Consider the following 21,006-nt stretch of genomic DNA (forward strand, 5'->3'; position numbering starts at 1 on the left):
CTCTTTAACACTATCAGCTCTACTCTAAACAACCCTGAAAGCCTCTGCTGACACATGTAATCAGTTCCTTTCTTTCTTTGTAAACAAGGTCAAGTCTGTCAGGTCAGCAATAGTACTTCCTACAGGTGACCCATCAGTGTTTATTCCATGACTGTAAACATGTTTCCATTTGTCACTTCAGTCTTTACTCTGAAATACAGGAAATGACATCATGGCTCAAAATCTTTGTCGTTCAAACAATTCTTTATTTAACTTTTGTTTTAACTTTATTTAAGAACTTTAATAAAATACATTCAATACAAACTTGAACAACAGGAAACTGATTTTTCATCCAACCATTGAAAAAAAAGGTAACCACTGAACACAAACAGAAGAAGAACAATTTATAAAGATTAACAATGAACTAAAGAAACATTTTGATTCATAACCTCATTAGATCTTTAAGGAGAGCCGATCTGAGCTCTGTGGAGCCTGATCTCCAGGGTTTTAAGTTGGACTCTGAAACCAGAATTCATTAATTCACTGTCATCCTGTGATGGGAACGATTTCAGCCCTGCGTGATCGCGCTGATGTTTGCACAGAGCAGATAATGAAGTGAATGTTTTGGCACATTGGTAACAGTGAAACAGTTTATTAGTAACGTGGGATTGTTTGTGTGCAGAGTATGAACTGAGATTACTGAAGCTCTTGTCACACTGCTCAAAGCTGTAGTTTCCTTCCATGTGTGTACGTTCATGCTCGTTACGATTACCTGAACGTGAGAAGATTTTGTCACAGTGTCTGCACTTGTATGGTTTCTCTCCTGTGTGGACTCGTTTGTGTGTTTTAAGCTGACTTGCAGTGGTGAAGGATGACCCACACTGATCACAGAGGTGCTTTTTAACCCCACTGTGAAAGAGTTTATGTCGTTTTAAGTCACCTGATGTGGGGAAGCTTCTCCCACATTCTTTGCAGTCTTTCAGTTTGTCTCCAGTGTGTTTACGTTGATGTATTTTTAGGCTGGCTTGCTGACTGAAAGTTTTTCCACAGATGTCACAACGAAAGTCTTTCCCACCACCACAGCGATGACAGGGTTGAGAAGTGGATCCATCTGTGTCGCTCTGCTTCTAAACAAAGACACAAAGACAGTGTCAGTCAGTCCTTCAACACTTTTATCCTGAATATCGCCTGAAATAAAGAGCATCTCTGCAGACGTCCAATTACATTTTACTGTTTCAATTAACACACTCAGTTTACTGGGCTACAATAACTACAATACTACCACCATAATACTACAGTAATACTTCTTTAATATTACAGTAACATCTGACTTACACTTAAGTACTACCATGCTACTGTTTTTAGGGTACCCATGGTAAACTACTGTAACACTGCAATAATACTAATTTAATACTGCATTAATAACACTGTAATTGTGCAGTTATAACACTCAGCTGACCGGGATACAAGAAAAACTATTACCCCCAATGACACTGCAATTATAACATTAAATGGGTATTTTAACACTAATGTTTAAAAGTACTAAAGCTATATGTAAGCAATGATACTATAGCTGTAACACCATTACGTAACGATAACGTAACTTTGTTAGCCATAAGAGAAGATTACTGAATGGTTTGGTTTTGTACTTAATTTATGTTTTATTTTATTCTATTTACACCTGACAGAGGAATGAGCCGCTGTAAACCAAAGGCCATTTATGCAGAAATAATAACACCATGATATACCACGAAGCTGCCTGAAGATTAAATAACAGCAACATATCAATTTTCAGCATTTTTAGTTTTTCATGATCGTGTAAACAAAAATCATAAGTGAAATGAAAATCTGAATAATGGCTCAGAGCTACTCTTCGGTGCAGTAGAAGTGCTAACATGCTAACACAATTTAATGAGCAGACTTGTTCCAAACAGTCAGACTGAACTTACAAGAATAAAATATAAATACATACCTCACAGTAACTGCACTTGTAGAGTCTCTTTCTGGTGTGGATCTGTTGGTGTTTTCTCAGGTACTGTGGAGTTTTAAAAGTCTTCTCACACAGGTCACATTGATAAGGTCTCTCCTCAGTGTGGGTAAACATGTGGCGTTGTAACTGTGTGTCTGTTGTAAAGTATTTGCCACACTGATCACACCAGTACACATCTTCTCCGGAGTGAATGCGTAGGTGTATATTTCTGTAACTTTGCTGGCTGAAAGTTTTTCCACAGATGTCACAGCTGTATGCCTTAATTCCAGAGTGGGTAACTAGATGACTCTGTAAGGTGCTACTTCGAGTAAAAGCTCTGCCACACTGATCACAGCTGTAAGCTTTAATTCCACTGTGGACGACTTGGTGTGTTTTCAGGGCTTTCTTCCAGGAAAACGACTTTCCACACAAGTCACAGCTGAACGGTCTCTCTCCAGTGTGGATGAGCTGATGTTGTTTTAGTTCAGACTTCCTGGTAAAATCCTTCCCACACTCGTCACAGGTGTTTTTTTTCTCTCTCTTTCTTCTGTGAGGTTTGTCGGCCTCCTGAGAGCGCTGACTTCTCGGTCTATGTTGGTCCTGCAGTGACAGAGATACAAACAGAGGCACTGAGTGAAATGCAGTCATTGAACAAACTGAAGCTTCAAACTCCCTCCATTAACACTAGTTTTAAACCTGAAGGTGGAGTGTGGCACCAAACACCTTAAAGGTCTCTTATCCCCACCTACTGGTAGTAGTAACACATTACATCCAACCTGGTGTTAAAGATAATTAATCATTGTTCAAACACCCTAAAATTATGCCCATCCCTCCTGCTTTTACACAAATATTAATGCTAACACTCAGAATAGTAATAAATTTTTACCAGGTCTGTACTTTTTTATATTTTCCTGTTGCTGTTTCCTATTATATATTTCTATAATTGTCTAATTTATTCGATAATAATAAATCAAATGTAACAGTTACTAGCTTGGTTCAGTGAAGGATGATGTCAGAGTCTGACTGTAACCTGAAGGGCTTTTTTACTTTTACTCGCTACATTAAAAAAAATATATCTGTATTTTTTACTCCTTACATTTTCAAAACAGGCTTGTTGCTTTTGGTTTAAGTCATTTTAGGGGAGTTATTTCATCACTGCGGGCTTCAAAGATCAAATCGATTTGAGCCTAAACAGTAACACATGAAATCCAATCCTGCATCATACACCAGGCTGTGTGGTAAAGTCCTAAAAATGGAGCATGTAACGATCACTGTAACGTTAACCGTAAATTTTATCTAATTATTTTAGTTTAAAGGTTTAAATCACCGTCAATTTCATCCTTCTATGATTCAGAGTTTGGCGACATTCCTTATCATACAGAGTTCCGTTAGTTCCGTTGGCTGAGTTGGGGAAAAGTTCTCAATAGAGTTTTATAAATAAATAAAATTTATATAATAAATAATAATATATAAATAAATAAATAAATAATAATAATAAATAAAGTCACCCTCTACAATGTAGGCATTGTAGAGGGTGCCTACATTGGCACCCTCTACAATGCATTACATTATATTATTGTAATGTAATGATTATTACATTACAATAATATAGCACAAGGTTTAGTTAGTTTTGCATAAAATATATATCAGTACTTCATCTTTTAACCCTTTAAGACCTACCATAGAACCAAGTTTGTCAGAGCTTATGTTTATATTTTTACTACAGATGGCAAGATACCACTTTTTTATGTCTGATACCGATACCATAAATTTGGATATCTGCCGATACCGATATGAATCCGATATAGTGTATTTTTTAATCAATAAAACTGTTTTACCTGTATGCAAAAAATACACAGCACCCAAATATTTCATAGTTCAGCAATACTGCTCAATCTAATAAACTTAAACGTACTCCATCCTCCCTATTCTGGTATTTTAAATAGTAAGCAACCTAAATAATAAGGCTCTAAAACTCCCAGCAAAATAAATAAATAAAATAGATAGGGAACCACCCACCCTCCACCTCATGATGCTTAATCAACATAATCAACTATAATTTGATGCAGTGTGAAAAAAAAAGCACAGAAATCAATTATTTTTCAAGAATAATTAAATAGATTAAACATCTTTCTTCAACAGAATTGCAGACTGCACAGATGGTCCCTTCCCAAAGGAAAAGTACTATAGCTTACTAGGGTATATTAGACTTAATAGTTACTATATACAGTAATGGACTTCTATACATTTTACATCAGATTAAAACTTTGGGTGTAAGATTCGGATAATTATTTATTAAAAGCTAGACATTTTAAATGAGAATAAGAAAGAAAAGTATGTCTTTGTGCCCCCTTTTCCCTGTTGCCCTATCAGCCCCCCTGGCTAAACTTTGCTAGATCCGCCCCTGCACAGTTACCAGCCGTCAGCTAGAAAAGGATCCTGGTGTAGAAAGTAATATTAAATAAATTCTAACAACAGCTTATCAAGCTTAAACGTGCTGCTGTTGTTCAGCCGCTGGTTTCCTCTTTCTGGCGCAAAGTGGGCGATAAACAAACAAGAGAGACGGACTCGCGACAGAAAAGCCGATCAGCTGATCATTGATCAGTTTCATGATTGAAGTAGCAGCAGGAGAGGGAGGGAGAGAGAAGAGGCAGTCGCTCCATATATGTTCCATCACGGGAATGCTTTACAAACATTCAGAGATGAACTTACACACTTGCTTTACTTCTCTCTGGGATAACTTCCTCGGAGATGAAATGCCGGATTGGTAGCAAGGCTACAAATACACACACCCGCTCTATCACGTGATGCACACTGATCCGACGTGCTACGGTTATGAGCCGAGTTACGCCATGTCGCAAGTTTTGTGAGGTGCTGTTTTGATATTTAATGGATCGGATTACATTTTTTATTTCTCTCTGATATCCGATCCAGTAATTTACGTCAGTATCGGACCAATACCGAAACTTAATATCGGATCGGTCCATCTCTAATTTTTACATGCCCTTAATGCCATTTTTGGGAGCATTTCAAGTTGCTATACATCAATATGACCATTATATCCCAAATGTTAATAATATCTATACATTAAGTCCATAGTAACTACATAAAGTGCAAAAAAACTGCAATAAAATACAAAAAAATTTAAATCGTTTTTGTTTTGTTTTTTACACATATTTCTAGTTAGAGAAATTTTAGAGGATTATCCCTCAAAACTGTAAATGCAAAAAAGTTGCACATTGTTTCCAACCACAGGAAATTTGTTTTGAGTATTTTTGAGATTTTTATATACTGCAGGAAAAACAAAAATAAATATTACAATGCAAATTTGCAAAACAAACAGCATCTGCATCAAAGTAAACTATTGCCAACAGTGCAATTTGAGTTATAAGCATCCCAGAAACAATACAGAAAAGAATAAAGTCAAACATGACTTTTAAAAACACCAGTATAGGTATCGCTGAAGGCAGGTTTTGGCAGGTAAAGTCGGACATGTGATAGATCGCGCTGACATCTATTCTAACGTAGGAAGTGCTATGAACGGCAAAGCGTGTTTCTGGTACGTTATGTTTTTTTGCTGCAAGTGCTTTTTATGCAATTTTTGCAAATACATATGTGGAAGGAAACCGTGACCAAGGGCAAGCTGATGGCATAAGATGTAAGTACAACTCCTCCTAAATAAAATAATTGTGTTAGCTTAAGTGCATTTAACCGGGATTTTAAAATTGTTACGCAAACGGAGCATTCCTGCTCCAATAGGCCTTAAAGGGTTAATGGAGTATTTCTTAACACTAGTATCTGTCACCTTCTTTGTCGAACTCATTGTTTTCTCTGCAGTGGCTGAGCTGAGTCCAAGTAGCTTAAATGTTCCCCTGCTGCTCCGTCAGACTCTTCTCCTCCTACTGATCAGCTGGGACACAAAACATAACTTTGTTAGGCTCCACACTGGACTGAAGAGTCAAAGTGTCTCATATGTTCATCTGAGAGCACAAACAACAAATTGTAGCTTCCCTGGGTGGATAACTTGTTTAAAACATACACAAAAGGTTTGAGCACCGATACCAAATTCAGCAGTATGGCACACCAGTACCAGGAGAGCAATTCCTCTTTAAAAAAAAGCCCTGGCAAAGAACGAAAACAGAACAATCAATGGATTACAATGGAGAGTACAGTGTTTCCCAACCACTGTGCCGCCGCATATATACGTGTGCCGTGGAAGATTATCCTATCTGAGTGGGTTTAGAAATCTGAACCATGATCTGAGTAACCCTCATCACTCAGTCACACTGATTCTCTACTTGTATCAAGTCCACTGTACTACTTTCAAGCATTCGGTCCTCTAATGTGTGCCTTTCTCTTCTTTGTATATACTCCTCTTATATGTTATTTATTCTTACTGTCTTACTATTTATATTGTTTTCCATGCACAGTTGGTGTGGAGCACCCACAATTTAGTTGAATATGTACAAAGACAATAAAAGACTATTCTATTCTATATATCTTTGTTCCTCCATTTCAGTTTTGTTTGGAGCTTTAAAAAATCTGCAGTACTTTTAAATGTAATGAGAACACAGATCCCCGCTTAGGGTTTGAGGCTGTATTTGTTTTAAAAATGCATCTCTGTTATCTCTGGCCTATCATTATTATTTTGCTAACAGTTAATCGGACTCATTTACTGAATACTGATCAGAATTTATCAAATCATCTTTGAAATGATTCTAACAACAGGCCTCTCAGAGTGAGGCCATGTTTACAATCACATGCCCTGTGGGCCGACACAACTTTGCGCTGATAAGACAAAGGCAGCTGTGTTTTAGCCTGGAATACATTTATTTTTACCTTTCTCATAAATGGATTTCATTATAGCACTTTTACCGCCAACATGTTGGAGACGAAGTTACCTTATATGGATGAAGGGTGGCGCTAGCTAGCTAGCTAGCTTGGATAGCACACTGCATTCAAAAACTGTGCAGGTGCCACACAGTGACACAGAGATGCTAACTAGCGCTTAGTAACAGACTAATAAAATAATAGAAACTCTGATTACACTTAGCTCATTTAAAAGCTTTCTTCTTTTTTCTTCTCAGTGTTTCATTAGCATTTGTTAATATTTTCTTCTAAATTAGTTTAGTTTAATGTAGAGGCTTTTTCTTTCAACTGGTTCACAAATAACTTATAACAGAGACCGAGGAGAGCAACAGAAAACTTCATTCAGGAGCTAAATTCAACATTGACTAAACTCAGATCAAAGTTACCTTAGTGCTTCACTTTAGATGAGGAAGAAAAATAAACTAAAACACAAACGCAATGAAGCAGGAACTCTGCGGCTTCTTCTTCTTTTGGGTTTTTCTTTGGCGGTTAGAGCTTTAAGGTGCATTACCGCCACCTGCTGGACTAGATGGTTCTTAAACTAAACTAGAGATTTAAAAGTATTTTAATAAACAATAAAAACAAAGTCAAAATGTGTCCGTGTGTTATATTCATGAACATAAACATCAGATGACATCAGCTTACCCTTACCCCCATTTATTTATTGTTTTGCTTTCTGCAGTTCGTCACAGTAAATAAGTATGTGTTGTTTTGCCTGATTTAATAAAGGTTACACTGACTCACTTCTCTATCAGCAGATCCAATTGTGACATTAGCCATAATTTCCCAGGAGGGTACTTGGGTTTGGAGTCACAGCAGTTTTCAGATTAATTAATTGGCTTGAGTACAGCCTGATAATTACAGGCATTCAAACTGTTTGCTGATGAACTTTGGAAGTAAAACTATAGACAGCTTTAGAAGGTTTTTTCATAGGAAAAGTATAGATAGATACTTGGTCCCACTCAGTAAGGTTAGAACTTTTACTGGTTGATTGATGAACCTCACAATAACTTGTGTCGCTTTGCAGATAAACTCGGCCCAGTTTGTGCAAAAAATCATTCATCTACACCATGAAGCCATGAAATCTCTGAATAACAAACAAACTGGAGCGTGAATGTTTCATAGAATTTGTCAAAATGTTTTATGTGTGGTCATATTGTTTTGTTTTTGTCTGTGGATTGAAGCGCACACTCGTGAGTCCTCAAAAGTTACTCATCAATCACTGAACACTTTTTTAAAAATTTAGTTTAAGATAAGTTAAGATAACCTTTATTAGTCCCACACGTGGGAAATTAATTGGTACAGCAGAAGTGGACAGTGCAAAGTTACATAGAAAAATTACAAAAACACTGGAATAAGATAAGAATAAGATATTGTACGCAACTGTACACAATAGAATAGAATAAAGTAAAATACTATATACAGTAGAATAAAATAGAATAAAAATGCTATATACAATTGAGTATCATTTGAAAGTCTTTTGAGACAGATTTCTCTCCACATAAATGGCCAGTGTTCCCTGAATGCCTCACATACAGCTCCTTTTTTTGTTTGGTTCCATCAGAATTATTTTCTAAAGGCCAAGAAAGTTGCCCAACGGATTTACTTTACCAAGTGGATCATTATGGCCTTGCCATATTGGTCCATTTGATTGACCTTTATTATTATTATGTATTTATTTTATTTTATTTTCAGTTGTTACAGATGGGACAGACATGACTGGGGGACATTAAAGGGAGAAAGAAAGAAACATAGAAAGAAAGAGAGGGAGAGAAAGAAAACAGAGGGGAAGAGGGACAGTGAGAAAGGGCACTTAAAAACAATCACCTGGATCACCTGTTGAGAAAAGAAAAAACAGAAGAGACAACAGAATTACGCAGAGAGCAATTAACTAGAAGAACTGTAGATTTTGACCAGTTTATTGAATAATCTGAAACACTTGAAAAAGAGTTTATCAATGTAATCACCCCAGAGAGATTGGTTTGTGAGTTTTGGAGAAAAAGCAACACATCGTCTGCATGAAGACTGATCTTATCTTCTACATTCTTGCATTTTATGCCCCTAATTACTGTAATTGCTGCTGCTAGTGGTTCGATAAAAATTACAAACAGTGAAGGGGAGAGTGGGCATCCCTGCCTGGTGCCCCTCAAGAGACAAAAGCTGGAGGATGTTTGGTCATTTGTCCTGACACAAGCTCTTGGGGAATTATATAATATTTTTAACCAGTTTATGAAAGAGTTTCTAAAACCAAATTTGGTTGCAAGTAAAAATTTCCAGTTCACTCTGTCAAAGTTCACTCACTTCTGCTGGAAAGTCGTCTGGACCTGGAGCCTTATTATTAGGCATTCTTATCAGGGCTTCCTGGAGTTCACCTGGTGTCAGCGGCAAATCCAGTGCCATTCTTGACTGTCTAGCAATTTTGGAAGAGTTACGTAGTCCAAAAACAGATCAATATAATTTTTAAATGGGTTTATTTGTGGTGAGTATAACGTTTCATAGAAATCCCTAAAGATGTTGTTTATTCTTTCAGGGTCATATATTATTTTGCCAGATAAATCTTCAACAGCACATATAGTTGTTTTTTCTTTCTTTATTTTTAACTGGTTAGCTTAGAATCGACCAGATTTGTTATGGTGTTCAAAATTTTGCAAGCGAAGTTTATACTCATTGGTTACATATTTATTTATTATAAAGGCTATATAGCATATAAAATACAAATTGACACATTTTATGTAACTGAAATGTTTAATTATGTGGGCTATAGAAAATAATTAAGTTATAGACCATAATTATATGAAACATATACTTAATGCATATTAATCATATGTCACACCTGCATATGTGTTTAAAACAAGGCTTTGATTTTGCCACCCAATTTGATTTCCATGCCACCCTAGGAACATTTCTCTAGATCCGCCCCTGGACCTGTCCTGGACCAGCAACACCAAATCAGTCACAAAAAGAGCTCAGCAGCAACTGCATTTCAAGAAACGACTGAAGAAGGTGCACATCCCCAAACCCATCTTTAACACCTTCTACAGAGGTACCATGCAGAGCATCCTAACCCACTGCTTCACAGTCTGGTATGGAAACTGCCACGCGTCCAACCGCAGAGACCTCCAGAGGATTGTGTGCACCGCTGAGCGTGTTATTGGCAGCTCTCTACCCAGTCTACAGGTTAATTACACCTCACTGGGAAAGCCACTAGCATCATGGCTGACCCGCATCACCCTTCCCATCAACTGTTTACCACCCTTCCATCCAGAAGATGACTCTGCGTCATCAGGAGCAGGTCAGCAAGATTGTGCAATAGCACTTTTCCCCACAAAGCAGTTTGGCTCCTGAACACCATGGTTCCCTCCTCCGCACTGAAAACTTCTCCACACACTTGGACTACATAACACTCTCCTCTAACTCCCAATTCTTCCACTACCCTGTATTGCACTGTTCGATTCCCTGTATTGTATATATTCTGTGCACTATTGTATTTATTTATTCTCATTCTCATTGTTTTTACAGTTTGCACCTTTGATCCAGGACGACGATATTTCGTCCCACTGTATACTTGAGTGTATGTTGTTGGGTTGACAATAAAACTCTACTTGAATTGAATTAAACTACATCAATGAATGAGGAAACGCTTGATAGTCCACTCCAGGGCCTAGAGACCGTGGGAGAAGATGCAGGACAAGACACAGAGAATTTGGACATTATCCCATTGTTTTAATTGACTTTTTTCCAATGAATGCAAACTTGAAATATAGGATGGGCCGCATTGTGAGAGGAATTCAGAGACTCACTGGTAAGACTTCCAAGGCAGGAAAGAGTAAATGGCTGCATTCATGGAATATTCAGTTTAACACTTGCTCGATGGGGGAAAACAGACTGGAACATGTCATCATTAGCAGGGATTGTGTTAAAGAATGAAAAAAGGAAAAGAAGCTGAGGTATGCCACGTTACTCAGGAACTGGAGTGAAAATCAGGGGCAAAAGGTTTGATGGAGTGATGCCTCCAAATTTAGTCTAAATCATCATCATCATATACAGAGGAGGTCAGGAGAGCGCTACAGCAGTGAATGTCTTCAGCCATCTTTAAAACACGGTGGATGCTGCGTCATGGTTTGAGGCCGCCTTTCAGCCAGTGGTGTTGGAGATGTTGTCAAAATGGATGCAATTATGATGTGAACATTTTGTGCACTTAAATCTTACTGTGCTAATAACCCCTGCATCAGCACCATGTTTGGAATAGCAGTGGAGAAGACATAGATTCAATGCTGCAGACATCTGAGCAAAGAAAGTTTCTAGAAGAGTAAAGACTAGCTAGAAGAATGAAGATTCACAGAGTAAATGTGAAAATTCATCACAGGGCTCTATGCAATTGATTAACTGACCATGAGCAAGTTTGCTAGTCTGGAGCATTCAGATCCACCCCAAAGACTGTTCAGTGCTCACAGAAACTGCACAATACCCAAGAGCTGCATCTGAGCCTCTACAGGCCTTAAACAGCATGTTAAATGTTAATGTTCATGACAGTTTAATTAGAAAAAGACAAAACAAGTATGGTTGGTGTCGAAGGGCCACCAGGACAAAGCTTATTGTCTCTAAGAAGAACACAACAACTCAGTTGAGGTTTGCAAATTTGCCCTTGAAGGCTTCTGGAGCAACATATTTTTAAAAGATGAGACCAAAGTGGAGGTTTGGCCATAATGCACAGCAGTACCTTTAGCAAAAATCAAACACAGCACAAACACCTCAAATCCACTGTCAGGTACGCTGGTTCAAGTGTGGTGATTTGAGCTTGTTCTGCAGACACAAGCAATGCTTGCAGTCGACGAACTCCTCTGTATGCCAAAGTATTTTAGAGTCAAATGTGAGGCCGTCTGTCCGACAGCTAAAGCTTCTCCTAAATTAGGCCATGCAACAGGGTAATGAGCCCAAGCAAAGCAGCAAATCTACTGCATGGAAGTCCAGACCTCAACCTGACAGAAATGCTGTGTATAAAGAAATGCTTGCAAATGTCGATGAACTGAAGTTATTGCTGCTAACTGCTGGTTCTGTAAACACCTCAATCATAGAATGATTATGATATTGGAAAAAACAAATGTCTGAATCCTAAATTGTGGATATCCTATTGTTGTGATCTAAAATGTAACACTAAATGTGATTAAAACACTAAAAAACTGGAGAAAAGAGATAGAGGAGAGAAAACCCCAACAATCCCCTCTGAGCAAGCACTAGGTGCGACTGTGGATAGGAAAAACTCCCTTTAAAGGAAGAAACCTATGACAGAACCAGGCTCTAGAGGGGGCAGTCAACTGTCTGGACTGGTTGGGGGGTGAGGGTGAAAAGAGAGAGAGGGGGAGGGAGATGGGACAGGTGTTAGGAGTTAAAGGGAGACAGGGGAGGGAGAGGTGTCAGGAGAGAACGGGAGAGAAAGGGAGAGGAGAGGTGAAAATTAAGGTGGAACAGAGGTGGAGGGAGACGAGATGACATTAGCAGTAGAAAAAGTAGAAAAAGCAGGAGTGTCCCTCCTCCAGAAGAAACGGAAGCGTTTTTTCTTCTTTTCCATGAGCTTTTCCACGAGCACTTTTTTCTCTAGGATGAGGGTTCTCAACTGATCGATTGTTTCTGTATTCTCCTGCTCAAGTTTCTTGCATGTTTTCTCCACTTCTTCTAATTTGGCTTGTTTGTCTTCGAGCCTTTCTTTCATTTCTTTAGATGTTGCCTCCTGCATTAGCTTTGCCTCGTCCAGCTCTGTATAATTCTGTTGTAATTTGTTGTGCGTGTCTTCTGACTGCTGACTTCTCCTCTCGATTTCCTGAAGTGTACACAGGTCTTCGTTTGTTTTCTCTAGTTGTTGCTTTAGCACCTGCATCTCAGTGTTTTTGCACTTCAAGTTGTCTGAAAGTTCCTCGAGTTCTGTGTTTTTTCTCAGCATGTCATTGAGCTTACTCTGCATCTCTGAGCATTGGTTTTGCAGTTTTTCCTTTTCCTCTTCTAGTTCAGTTGTTTTGTAGTTCAGTTTGTTATAAAGTTTTTGCAGGTTTTGGTTTTTCGTCTCAAAGTCCTGGAGAATTTCTTTGTCTTCTTTCTGCTTTATTTCCTGTTGTTCTTGGTCTTGAAGCACTTCTTGATATTTGTGTAGTGTTTCATCAAGCTTTGTCAGCAGCGCTCCGTATTTTTCCTGCACACCTTGGAGTTGGCACTGCATGTCTCTCTGGTTAATGTCCAGTTTTTCTTTCTCTTCAAGGATTTCTTTATTCATCATGAAAAGCATGAAAAGCGAAACCATTAAAATCTCAATGGAGAGCGAGTCCTAACCAGGAGAAGCACCTCAGTCATCTACTACGATGCCTTAAGCAAATCTAGAGTTCAGTTCAATGCTTCATCAAGCATTACTTGCAAGCCTTCGTTGTGTTTCTCGATGTTCTGAAGCTTGCAATCCAGATGTTTCTGTTTCATGTCTTGCTGTTCTTTCTCTTGAAGGAAATCTTTATTTCTTTGCAGTGCTTTATCAAGCTTTTGCATTTGAAAATAAACATTGGGATTTTAACACCATTACAAGAAGTGTTGTTAATCATTCTTTTTAAATCATAATCAGGTTTCCACAAATTGTTTTTTAATTTAGTAGAACTCAAAATGTTTGTCAGTGGGTCAACAATTCATAATGCACCTTCAGGAACATCAAGTTATTCTTAGTACTGCATACTTGCAATGAATAAGTTGTCCTAACAGTCATCTTAAGTAAACTTTACTCAACTTTTTGGAGGTAACGAGTTTGCATAGTTTTTTTGAGTTCTGGGAACTTATTAGATTTTACAGTGCAGTAGTTTGAACATTTATAATAACATTTCTGCAAACTGGAACAAACCTGTTTCCTTTTCTAGAACTGTTGCTAACACTTATGAGAAGAACATGAATCTTCCATCGTGAAGATAGAGAGTGACAAATGTTACTTTTCTCGTTTTGTTTATATCTAAATTAACTAATTTTAAGAAACTGTTGAAATTACCTGGACTGCCTCAGCCCAGGTGATGTAACATTAGCAGACAGAGGGTTTGATGTTGCAGAATCTTTGGAGCTGTACCTTGCTGAATTGAAGAGCCCAGCTTTCACCAAAAGGAAGAACTAACTGGCCCCTAGATTGCCCAATCAAATCTCTTAATGCCACCTGCCCTCTCCTACATTCACTGTGGGCTCACCTTGTAGAAAAGAGTTGAGTGTGGAAGAAATGGCAAAAATGTGGAGCTGAAAAGCTGAGAGAGAAAAAGAAATGATAAATAAATCAATGTGTCAAATTAACTGACATGTTAGCTGGTGGAGTCCCCGCTGCATTATATATATATCATCTCTTTTTTATAATAAATAATCAAAAACTTTATTTATCCTCCCTGTATGAACATTCTTGGAGTCCTTGAAGTGTCATCATGTTGAAGTTACTCATGTGATGTGATGTGATTATAATGGTCCAGCTGGTGTGCAGCCATCATATTAGAGGTGCTTTCTTCTTCTGATTTAATAAACTTTTTCTGTGATGTCACATTTACAGTGGTTGCAACAACTGCACCTACAAGGACCCTGAAAAACTGGTGCACAGCCTACAGAGTCTAATAAGTGTCACCACTGTAACCACTGCACAAATGCAATACACTTACTTTACACTTACTTTACTTAACAACAACAATATTAATAACAATAACATTTGAAATAATAATATAATATAACTAGTACTACTAATAATAATAATGACAATAACAACAAAATTATAATAATAATAATGTCAAAAATACCAGTAATAATACTACTAATAATAAATATAACCATAACAACATAAACAACAACATTACTTCTACTAATAATAAAGATAAACAAATATATTTAGAACAATAATAATGATAATAATAATAATAAAACTGTTACTTATTTATTTCTGCAGTGGTAAACTCACCTTATTTGCGCCACCAGGAAGCTTTCTTTGCTTTGTTCCTCTGAGTCTCAGCTCGAGGTGAGGCTGGTGCAGCAGAGTTGGCTGGAGTCCCAGGGACCACATGTTGATCCATGAGACCCTTTCGTGCACTCACACTGGAAACACAACGATAACAGAGAAGATCAGTCTGCTGTAATGCACTCAAACTACACTCAGTGCCTCAAGAAAGTCATCTGAACCGACTGCATGAAGCTGTGGACTCCACAGAGGGAAGAAATCTACAACTTACACAGTGTTACGAAATAAATATATATTCTTAGTGCTTATTTTCTATTTATATTGTTTTATAGAGGCCAGTGTAGGAAAACGCCACTTTGAGTTATATAGTGTGTAAAAGGTCACAGAGTCCTGACAGGAAACTCTGCACGCTTTGTGTAGAGAACAGGAAGCGGTGCAGACAGAAAAGTGAAACTAGGCAGAGTGCACTGCAGAGTTGTTTTGATCGAAACTATGTGTGACTATGTGTGACTATGTGTGACGTATGACTGATTATGTTATGCTCGTTTTGGCTTGTGATGCTTCAGACCTGTGGATGCTGGCTAGCGTCTGCAGCTCTCCTTTTCCGGGAATGTAGAATAAAGATGATTTTGTGAGCTTTGACCACACTGAGTCGGTGAAAGAATTTAAAAGAAGCGGATTTGATAACAGCAAAAACAGATTCAGCTCAAATATTCAGACAAATATTTACTTTCAAACGAGAAAACTGTGCATGCATGTTTATGTGTGTATTTATAAATGTACACATCAACATAATTTTCATCACAGTAAAAATGTTACACAGAGCAAAGATCTTACTTTTTCAGTGGGGCCTTCCCCTCTTCAACACCCACAATAACCTCCTTTATTATAGGATTCAAATAAATCAAAGAGCATGTGATTAAATAAGAACTGAAGAAGAAAAAACATGACATATCAGGCTGTCCCTTTCTCCTTTTTAGAGTCCAGCAAAACATGTTTGCACTGGTTGCTGTTTGAGAAAATAATCTGTATAACTTGTAAAGTTTTTACAAGACACTTCTCCTTCTCTTTGCAATCTCCAATTCTGGTTTGCAAAAGTCTGAAAGTGTGTGAACTTACAGTCTTCTAAATGTGACACCTACAGAATGTGTTTGAGTTAGCAGCTAAGACTAAAACAGCTAAATCAAACATAAACATGGTTACCATAGTTACAATAATAAACTTTATAATGTGTTGCTAACATTTTGGTTGTTGTGATGATTCAACTTTGTTCAGTAAACTTCATCAAAATGAACACGTGTCGACAGAAGCATATATTTGGATCTCACATCTTCTTATTAAATGAAGCTATTGTCAAATAAACTGAAATCTGGGACTTACCCAAACTAATATTTCATATATTACTTCAACTTACTAATTTAATTAATGGGTTTGTTTCAAATTATTACGTAAAATAAAAAAACCACCATGCACATATGCAAATAACAGTAGCCAGCTGCTGCCACAAGATGGCAGCAAACTAAAGGTTCACAGAGAGATTTCTTTACTTTGGGACATTTAATCAATGTGTATTATTACACTTGATTAAATGTTAGAGGATATAGATGAAGCACGAGAGAAGAATGTATGAAAGATTGTATTGAAATGTGCTGGAGCTGTATGTGAGGCATTCAGGGAACATCGGTCATTTATGTGGCGAGAAATCTGTCTCAAAAGTGTTACAAATGAATATAGTATGATCCACAAATATAAACTAAGATTTAACAAATATGTGCAGTGATTGATGTGCTCTCAGGCATGTGCTTCAATCCACACACAAATACAAAACAATCTGACCAGACGTACAACTGTTTCACAAACTCAATCAAAAAACAAGAACAACGCTAATGACATCATTCATATCAGATCTGTTAGCTGTCCCTGTATGAGGTACTATGGGAACATGTGTGCAGATGTGAGTGAAGTTGGCCCCCCCACCTTCTTCAAATCCAACAAAAGTGGTATCAAACATTTGTGCTACGTTAGTGCTGGTTTGTGATCCAAAATTTTTCGGATGTGGTACTATCATTTTAAAGATATTAATAAAAATTTCTAGAGGTCAACAGAGGTCAACCAGCCCCCCCACATTAATGGAATCAAACAAAATTGATGTCAAACATTTGTGCTGGTTTGTGCGGCAAAAAATTTTGTTTGTGCTGCTAGCATTTTAAAAATTTTTAATAAAATAACGTCTTGATGCGTGCTTAATCACCCAGGTAAGTAAATCCCAAAAGGTTGATTCTGTTCATCTGGACATTTTCAGTTGGAGAAACGTTTTGTCACTCATCCAAGTGACTTCTTCAGTCTCAGCTGACTGCAGGTTTCCCCAACCTTATAAACACATGTGAGTGAAGTTGGCCCCCCTACCTTCTTCAAATCGAACAAAATTGATGTCAAACATTTGTCCTGCAAATTATTTTGTTTGTGCAGGTTATGTTTCCCTAATTTTATAAACAGTACATGTACAGTGAGAGAGAGATGTTACATCTGTCTTCACTTGCATCCCAGTCATAGAAGCGTTGGAGGTAGTTCATAAGAGATTACAGGATCACCCCAACCTCAGCAACAGGACCACTCTCAGCACTGATCAGTTGTGTTTGCTTTTGAAACTGTGTCTTAATTCCACCTATTTTGCATAAGGGTCAGTACAGGCAGAAACCTAGGTGTGCCATGGGTTCCCCCCTGATAAAAGTCACCAAACCAAACCTGTAAGCAGGTACAGGTGTGGCCAGAAGGGTCCTCAGAGGCACTGGAAGACTGCTTTTCCACCACAGACTTTCAGGAATATACAGAAACTGTTACTGCCTACATCCCAAAATGCATCGATGATGTCACAGAGACCAGGTGTCACGGGTTGCTTAGAGGATCCACTCGCAGGACTCATGAGTAGCGTTTAAACAAAGACGGGTTATTTACAGATCTTCACCAAGTGTTTGTACAGACAGTGTGGGGTTAGTGCTATATACAAGATGTCAGGGGCAGGGGTCCAGAGAAAACAGGGAAATCACACACGCGCTCAGTTTGACATCAATTTTGTTTGATTTGGGTAATGTGGGGGGGCTGGTTGACCTTTTGACCTTTACATTTTCATTAATATCTTTAAAAGAGAAGCAGCACAAACAACAATTTTAGCAGCACTAACATTTGATACCACTTTTGTTGGAGTTGAAGAAGGTGGGAGGGCCAACTTCACTCACATTGTGTGCAGCTGCAGAGATTCTTTTAAATGGAGCCTAAACAACATATGGCAGCTGAGAGGCTCGATAGACAACACGTGGGCTCGTCCAGGATTTGAACCCGGGACCTCTCACACCCAAAGCGAGAATCATACCCCTAGACCAACGAGCCACACAAACAGTCCAGTAAGTCTTTTTACATAAAGTCACACATCAGAGCAACTAGATGAAGAAGAATGTGTGAAAGATTGTCTTGAATGCTCAGAGAATCATCTGTTTGTGTGCTTGATTCTAGATTTTATTCTAGGATTAATTCTGTAGAGATTTATTTGACATACTGTAAGGACACATTCACAACTGTAGGTATATGATTCCCTCATGTTGTCCGTGTGGTCCTGGGTTCAAATTCCTAATGAGTTCCTGAAGTGACAAGCTCATTGACTGTGTTCACTCTTCTCTGTATTATTCTATTCATGAAGAATATAATCTGTGTTCCAACTGTAGCTACAACTGAGCATGTAAATGTCTCACATACATCTTGTTTGGCCAAAACTTTTACTTACCCATTCACCACTACAATCATTTAGTCCAGTACCACCCAGTTTGGGAGGCTGGGTGTGCAAAAACAAAAACAAGATCATTGGGACTAAATCCTGTGCTTTCCTGGACAACTCCTTGACAAAAGCTACTGCTCAGAAACTTGGGATAAATTTTGATCTGTCTCTTTCTTTTGATGCTTATATCAAGTCTGTGACCTGCTCCTGCTTTGTTCATTTAAGCTCTAAACTTAGGACTATTGTCTCCATGGAGGCGAAATGCAGATGCTTGTCCATGCCTTCATTTCCTCCCGGTTAGACTGTTGTAACGCACTCTTTTCCTGTCTGTCTAAGGCTACCTTAAATCGTCTTCAAGCGGTCCAAATTGAAGCAGCAAGGCTTTTACCCACAGTAATAATTTTGATGGATATTTCTCACTGACACACTTCTTTGACCTCCTCTAATAACAAATGATACTGTACTGCTTTCATGTCAAGTAGATATGTGTCAGATGTTCTTCACTGAACCTCCTTCTCTGGTTGTTTCATTCAAGCATTCATCAGTTACTCATCTGAGTTCATGTGGTGCATTAGCTTAGTTGGTTAAAGTACCTGTCTTGTAACTGGAAAGTTAGAAAAGAGGAGATCCTGGGTTTAACTCCCACCAGTGCCTAAAAGATAGTAGTTTTGTCTGTTCTCAGTCATCCAGGGCCTGTTAGTCTAAGGAGCTTGAGAAGATGAGTGCCTGGGTTCCTCTGAGGGACAACTCCCACTGGTATATAAATACCTGCGACTCTCCACCATTTGATCTTAGCAAGAGTCTCAAACTCGCGGCTTCCCTCCCTCCTACTTGTGACCCATATATTGACCTGAAGAAATATAATGCATTTTGGCCACTGAAGTTCCTTTTTTTTGTTAGGGAGTATTTGTTTGTTGTTGAGTGCAAGGTTAAAATAATTAATAATAAAAGCACAAAATGATTTAATATGAAGGCAATATGAGCAGGGAGCACAAACCTGTTGAGGGATTGGCTGTGTTAGTTCAGTGAGAGAGTTATTTGTAAAGACAACAAAACTAATATGTACACTTATGTCTGCATTTTTATTTTTAAATATGAACAAAATTATAGCAGAAGTGCTGCCATGTGTCTGGCCAGAAAGAGAGTACCAATTTGATTATTTGGTAGTTCAATGAAAGGTTATTTTTTTTCTCTTCTTCCTTTGTATATTGTCTTTTACTTTTGCATCTCGTGGTCTTGTCACATAATTTAATTGTGCAAGCAACTGTAAAATGACAACAAAAGTTCTAAGTCTAAGTCTTTTGTCTTGTTATACGATTATACGATTGTTATAAGATTTGAAATGTAAAAACAAACACAAAACCACATTTCGGAAATATTTGTGCCTGTTTACTTGTTTGTTTATTTGTTTTTTGTACTACTTGAACAGTAAAGTGGTCCTCACATGAGATGACAGTGCCAGCAGTGGCCCACAGCTCATTGAAGTTTGAGACCCCTGCCCTAGACCAACGAACCACAGGTGAGAACCAGCTGTAACAATGTTGAATGTCAGAGCAAATAGATGAAGCATGAAAGAAAAACGTATGAAAGATTGTGTTAAAATGTGCTGGAGCTGTATGTGAGGCATTCAGGGAACATCGGTCATTTATGTGGAGAGAAATCTGTCTCAAAAGTGTTACAAATGAATACAGTATGATCCACAAATATAACCTAAGATTGAACAAATATGTGCAGTGATTGATGTGCTCTCAGGCATGTGCTTCAATCCACACACAAATACAAAACAATCTGACCAGACGTACAACTGTTTCACAAACTCAATCAAAAAACAAGAACAACGCTAATGACATCATTCATATCAGATCTGTTAGCTGTCCCTGTATGAGGTACTATGGGAACATGTGTGCAGATGTGAGTGAAGTTGGCCCCCCACCTTCTTCAAATCCAACAAAAGTGGTATCAAACGTTTGTGCTACGTTAGTGCTGGTTTGTGCTGCAAAATTTTTCGTTTGTGCTACTATCATTTTAAAGATATTAATAAAAATTTCTAGAGGTCATCAGAGGTCAACCAGCCCCCCACATTAATTAAATCAAACAAAATGGGTGTCAATCAGTTGTGCTATGTTTGTGCTGGTTTGTGCTGCTAAAATTGTCGTTTGTGCTGCTTCTGTTTTAAAGATATTAATGAAAAGGTAAAGGTCAAAAGGTCAACCAGCCCCCCCACATTACCCAAATCAAAGAAAATTGATGTTAAACGTTTGTGCTACGTTTGTGCTGGTTTGTGCTGCAAAAATTGTTGTTTGTGCTGCTAACATTTTAAAAATTTTTAATAAAATAACGTCTTGATCATCCAGGTAAGTAAATCCCAAAAGGTTGATTCTGTTCATCTGGACATTTTCAGTTGGAGAAACGTTTCGTCACTCATCCAAGTGACTTCTTCAGTCTCAGCTGACTGCAGGTTTTCCCAACCTTATA

General features: G+C 38.0%; 1 protein-coding gene and 1 non-coding gene across 3 annotated transcripts; both read right to left on the reverse strand.

Annotated features, from left to right (window-relative positions):
- Nucleotides 1-224: 224 nt before the first annotated feature.
- On the reverse strand, nucleotides 225-7,287 carry LOC148101276 (uncharacterized). 2 transcript variants are annotated; one of them, XM_087845972.1, is made up of 4 exons: nucleotides 7,204-7,287; nucleotides 5,754-5,858; nucleotides 1,952-2,548; nucleotides 225-1,106 (listed from the first exon to the last, which is right to left on the reverse strand). In XM_087845972.1, the coding sequence occupies exons 2-4, from the start codon at nucleotides 5,769-5,771 to the stop codon at nucleotides 441-443; spliced, it is 1,281 nt and encodes a 426-aa protein (XP_087702098.1). In that variant the 5' UTR covers nucleotides 5,772-5,858; nucleotides 7,204-7,287; the 3' UTR covers nucleotides 225-440. The 2 variants fall into 2 exon arrangements, with proteins under 2 accessions (XP_087702098.1, XP_087702097.1); XM_087845971.1 differs by lacking the exons at nucleotides 5,754-5,858; nucleotides 7,204-7,287 and having other exon boundaries at nucleotides 1,952-2,596.
- A 10,790-nt stretch (nucleotides 7,288-18,077) lies between these two features.
- trnap-ugg (transfer RNA proline (anticodon UGG)) lies at nucleotides 18,078-18,149 on the reverse strand. Its single transcript has one exon. It is a non-coding gene; the product is annotated as a tRNA-Pro (tRNA).
- Between the last annotated feature and the right edge of the window lie 2,857 nt (nucleotides 18,150-21,006).

The sequence above is a fragment of the Neolamprologus brichardi genome, chromosome 9, assembly GCF_056152115.1.
Source record: "Neolamprologus brichardi isolate AB-2024 chromosome 9, ASM5615211v1, whole genome shotgun sequence".
NCBI lineage: Eukaryota > Metazoa > Chordata > Actinopteri > Cichliformes > Cichlidae > Neolamprologus > Neolamprologus brichardi.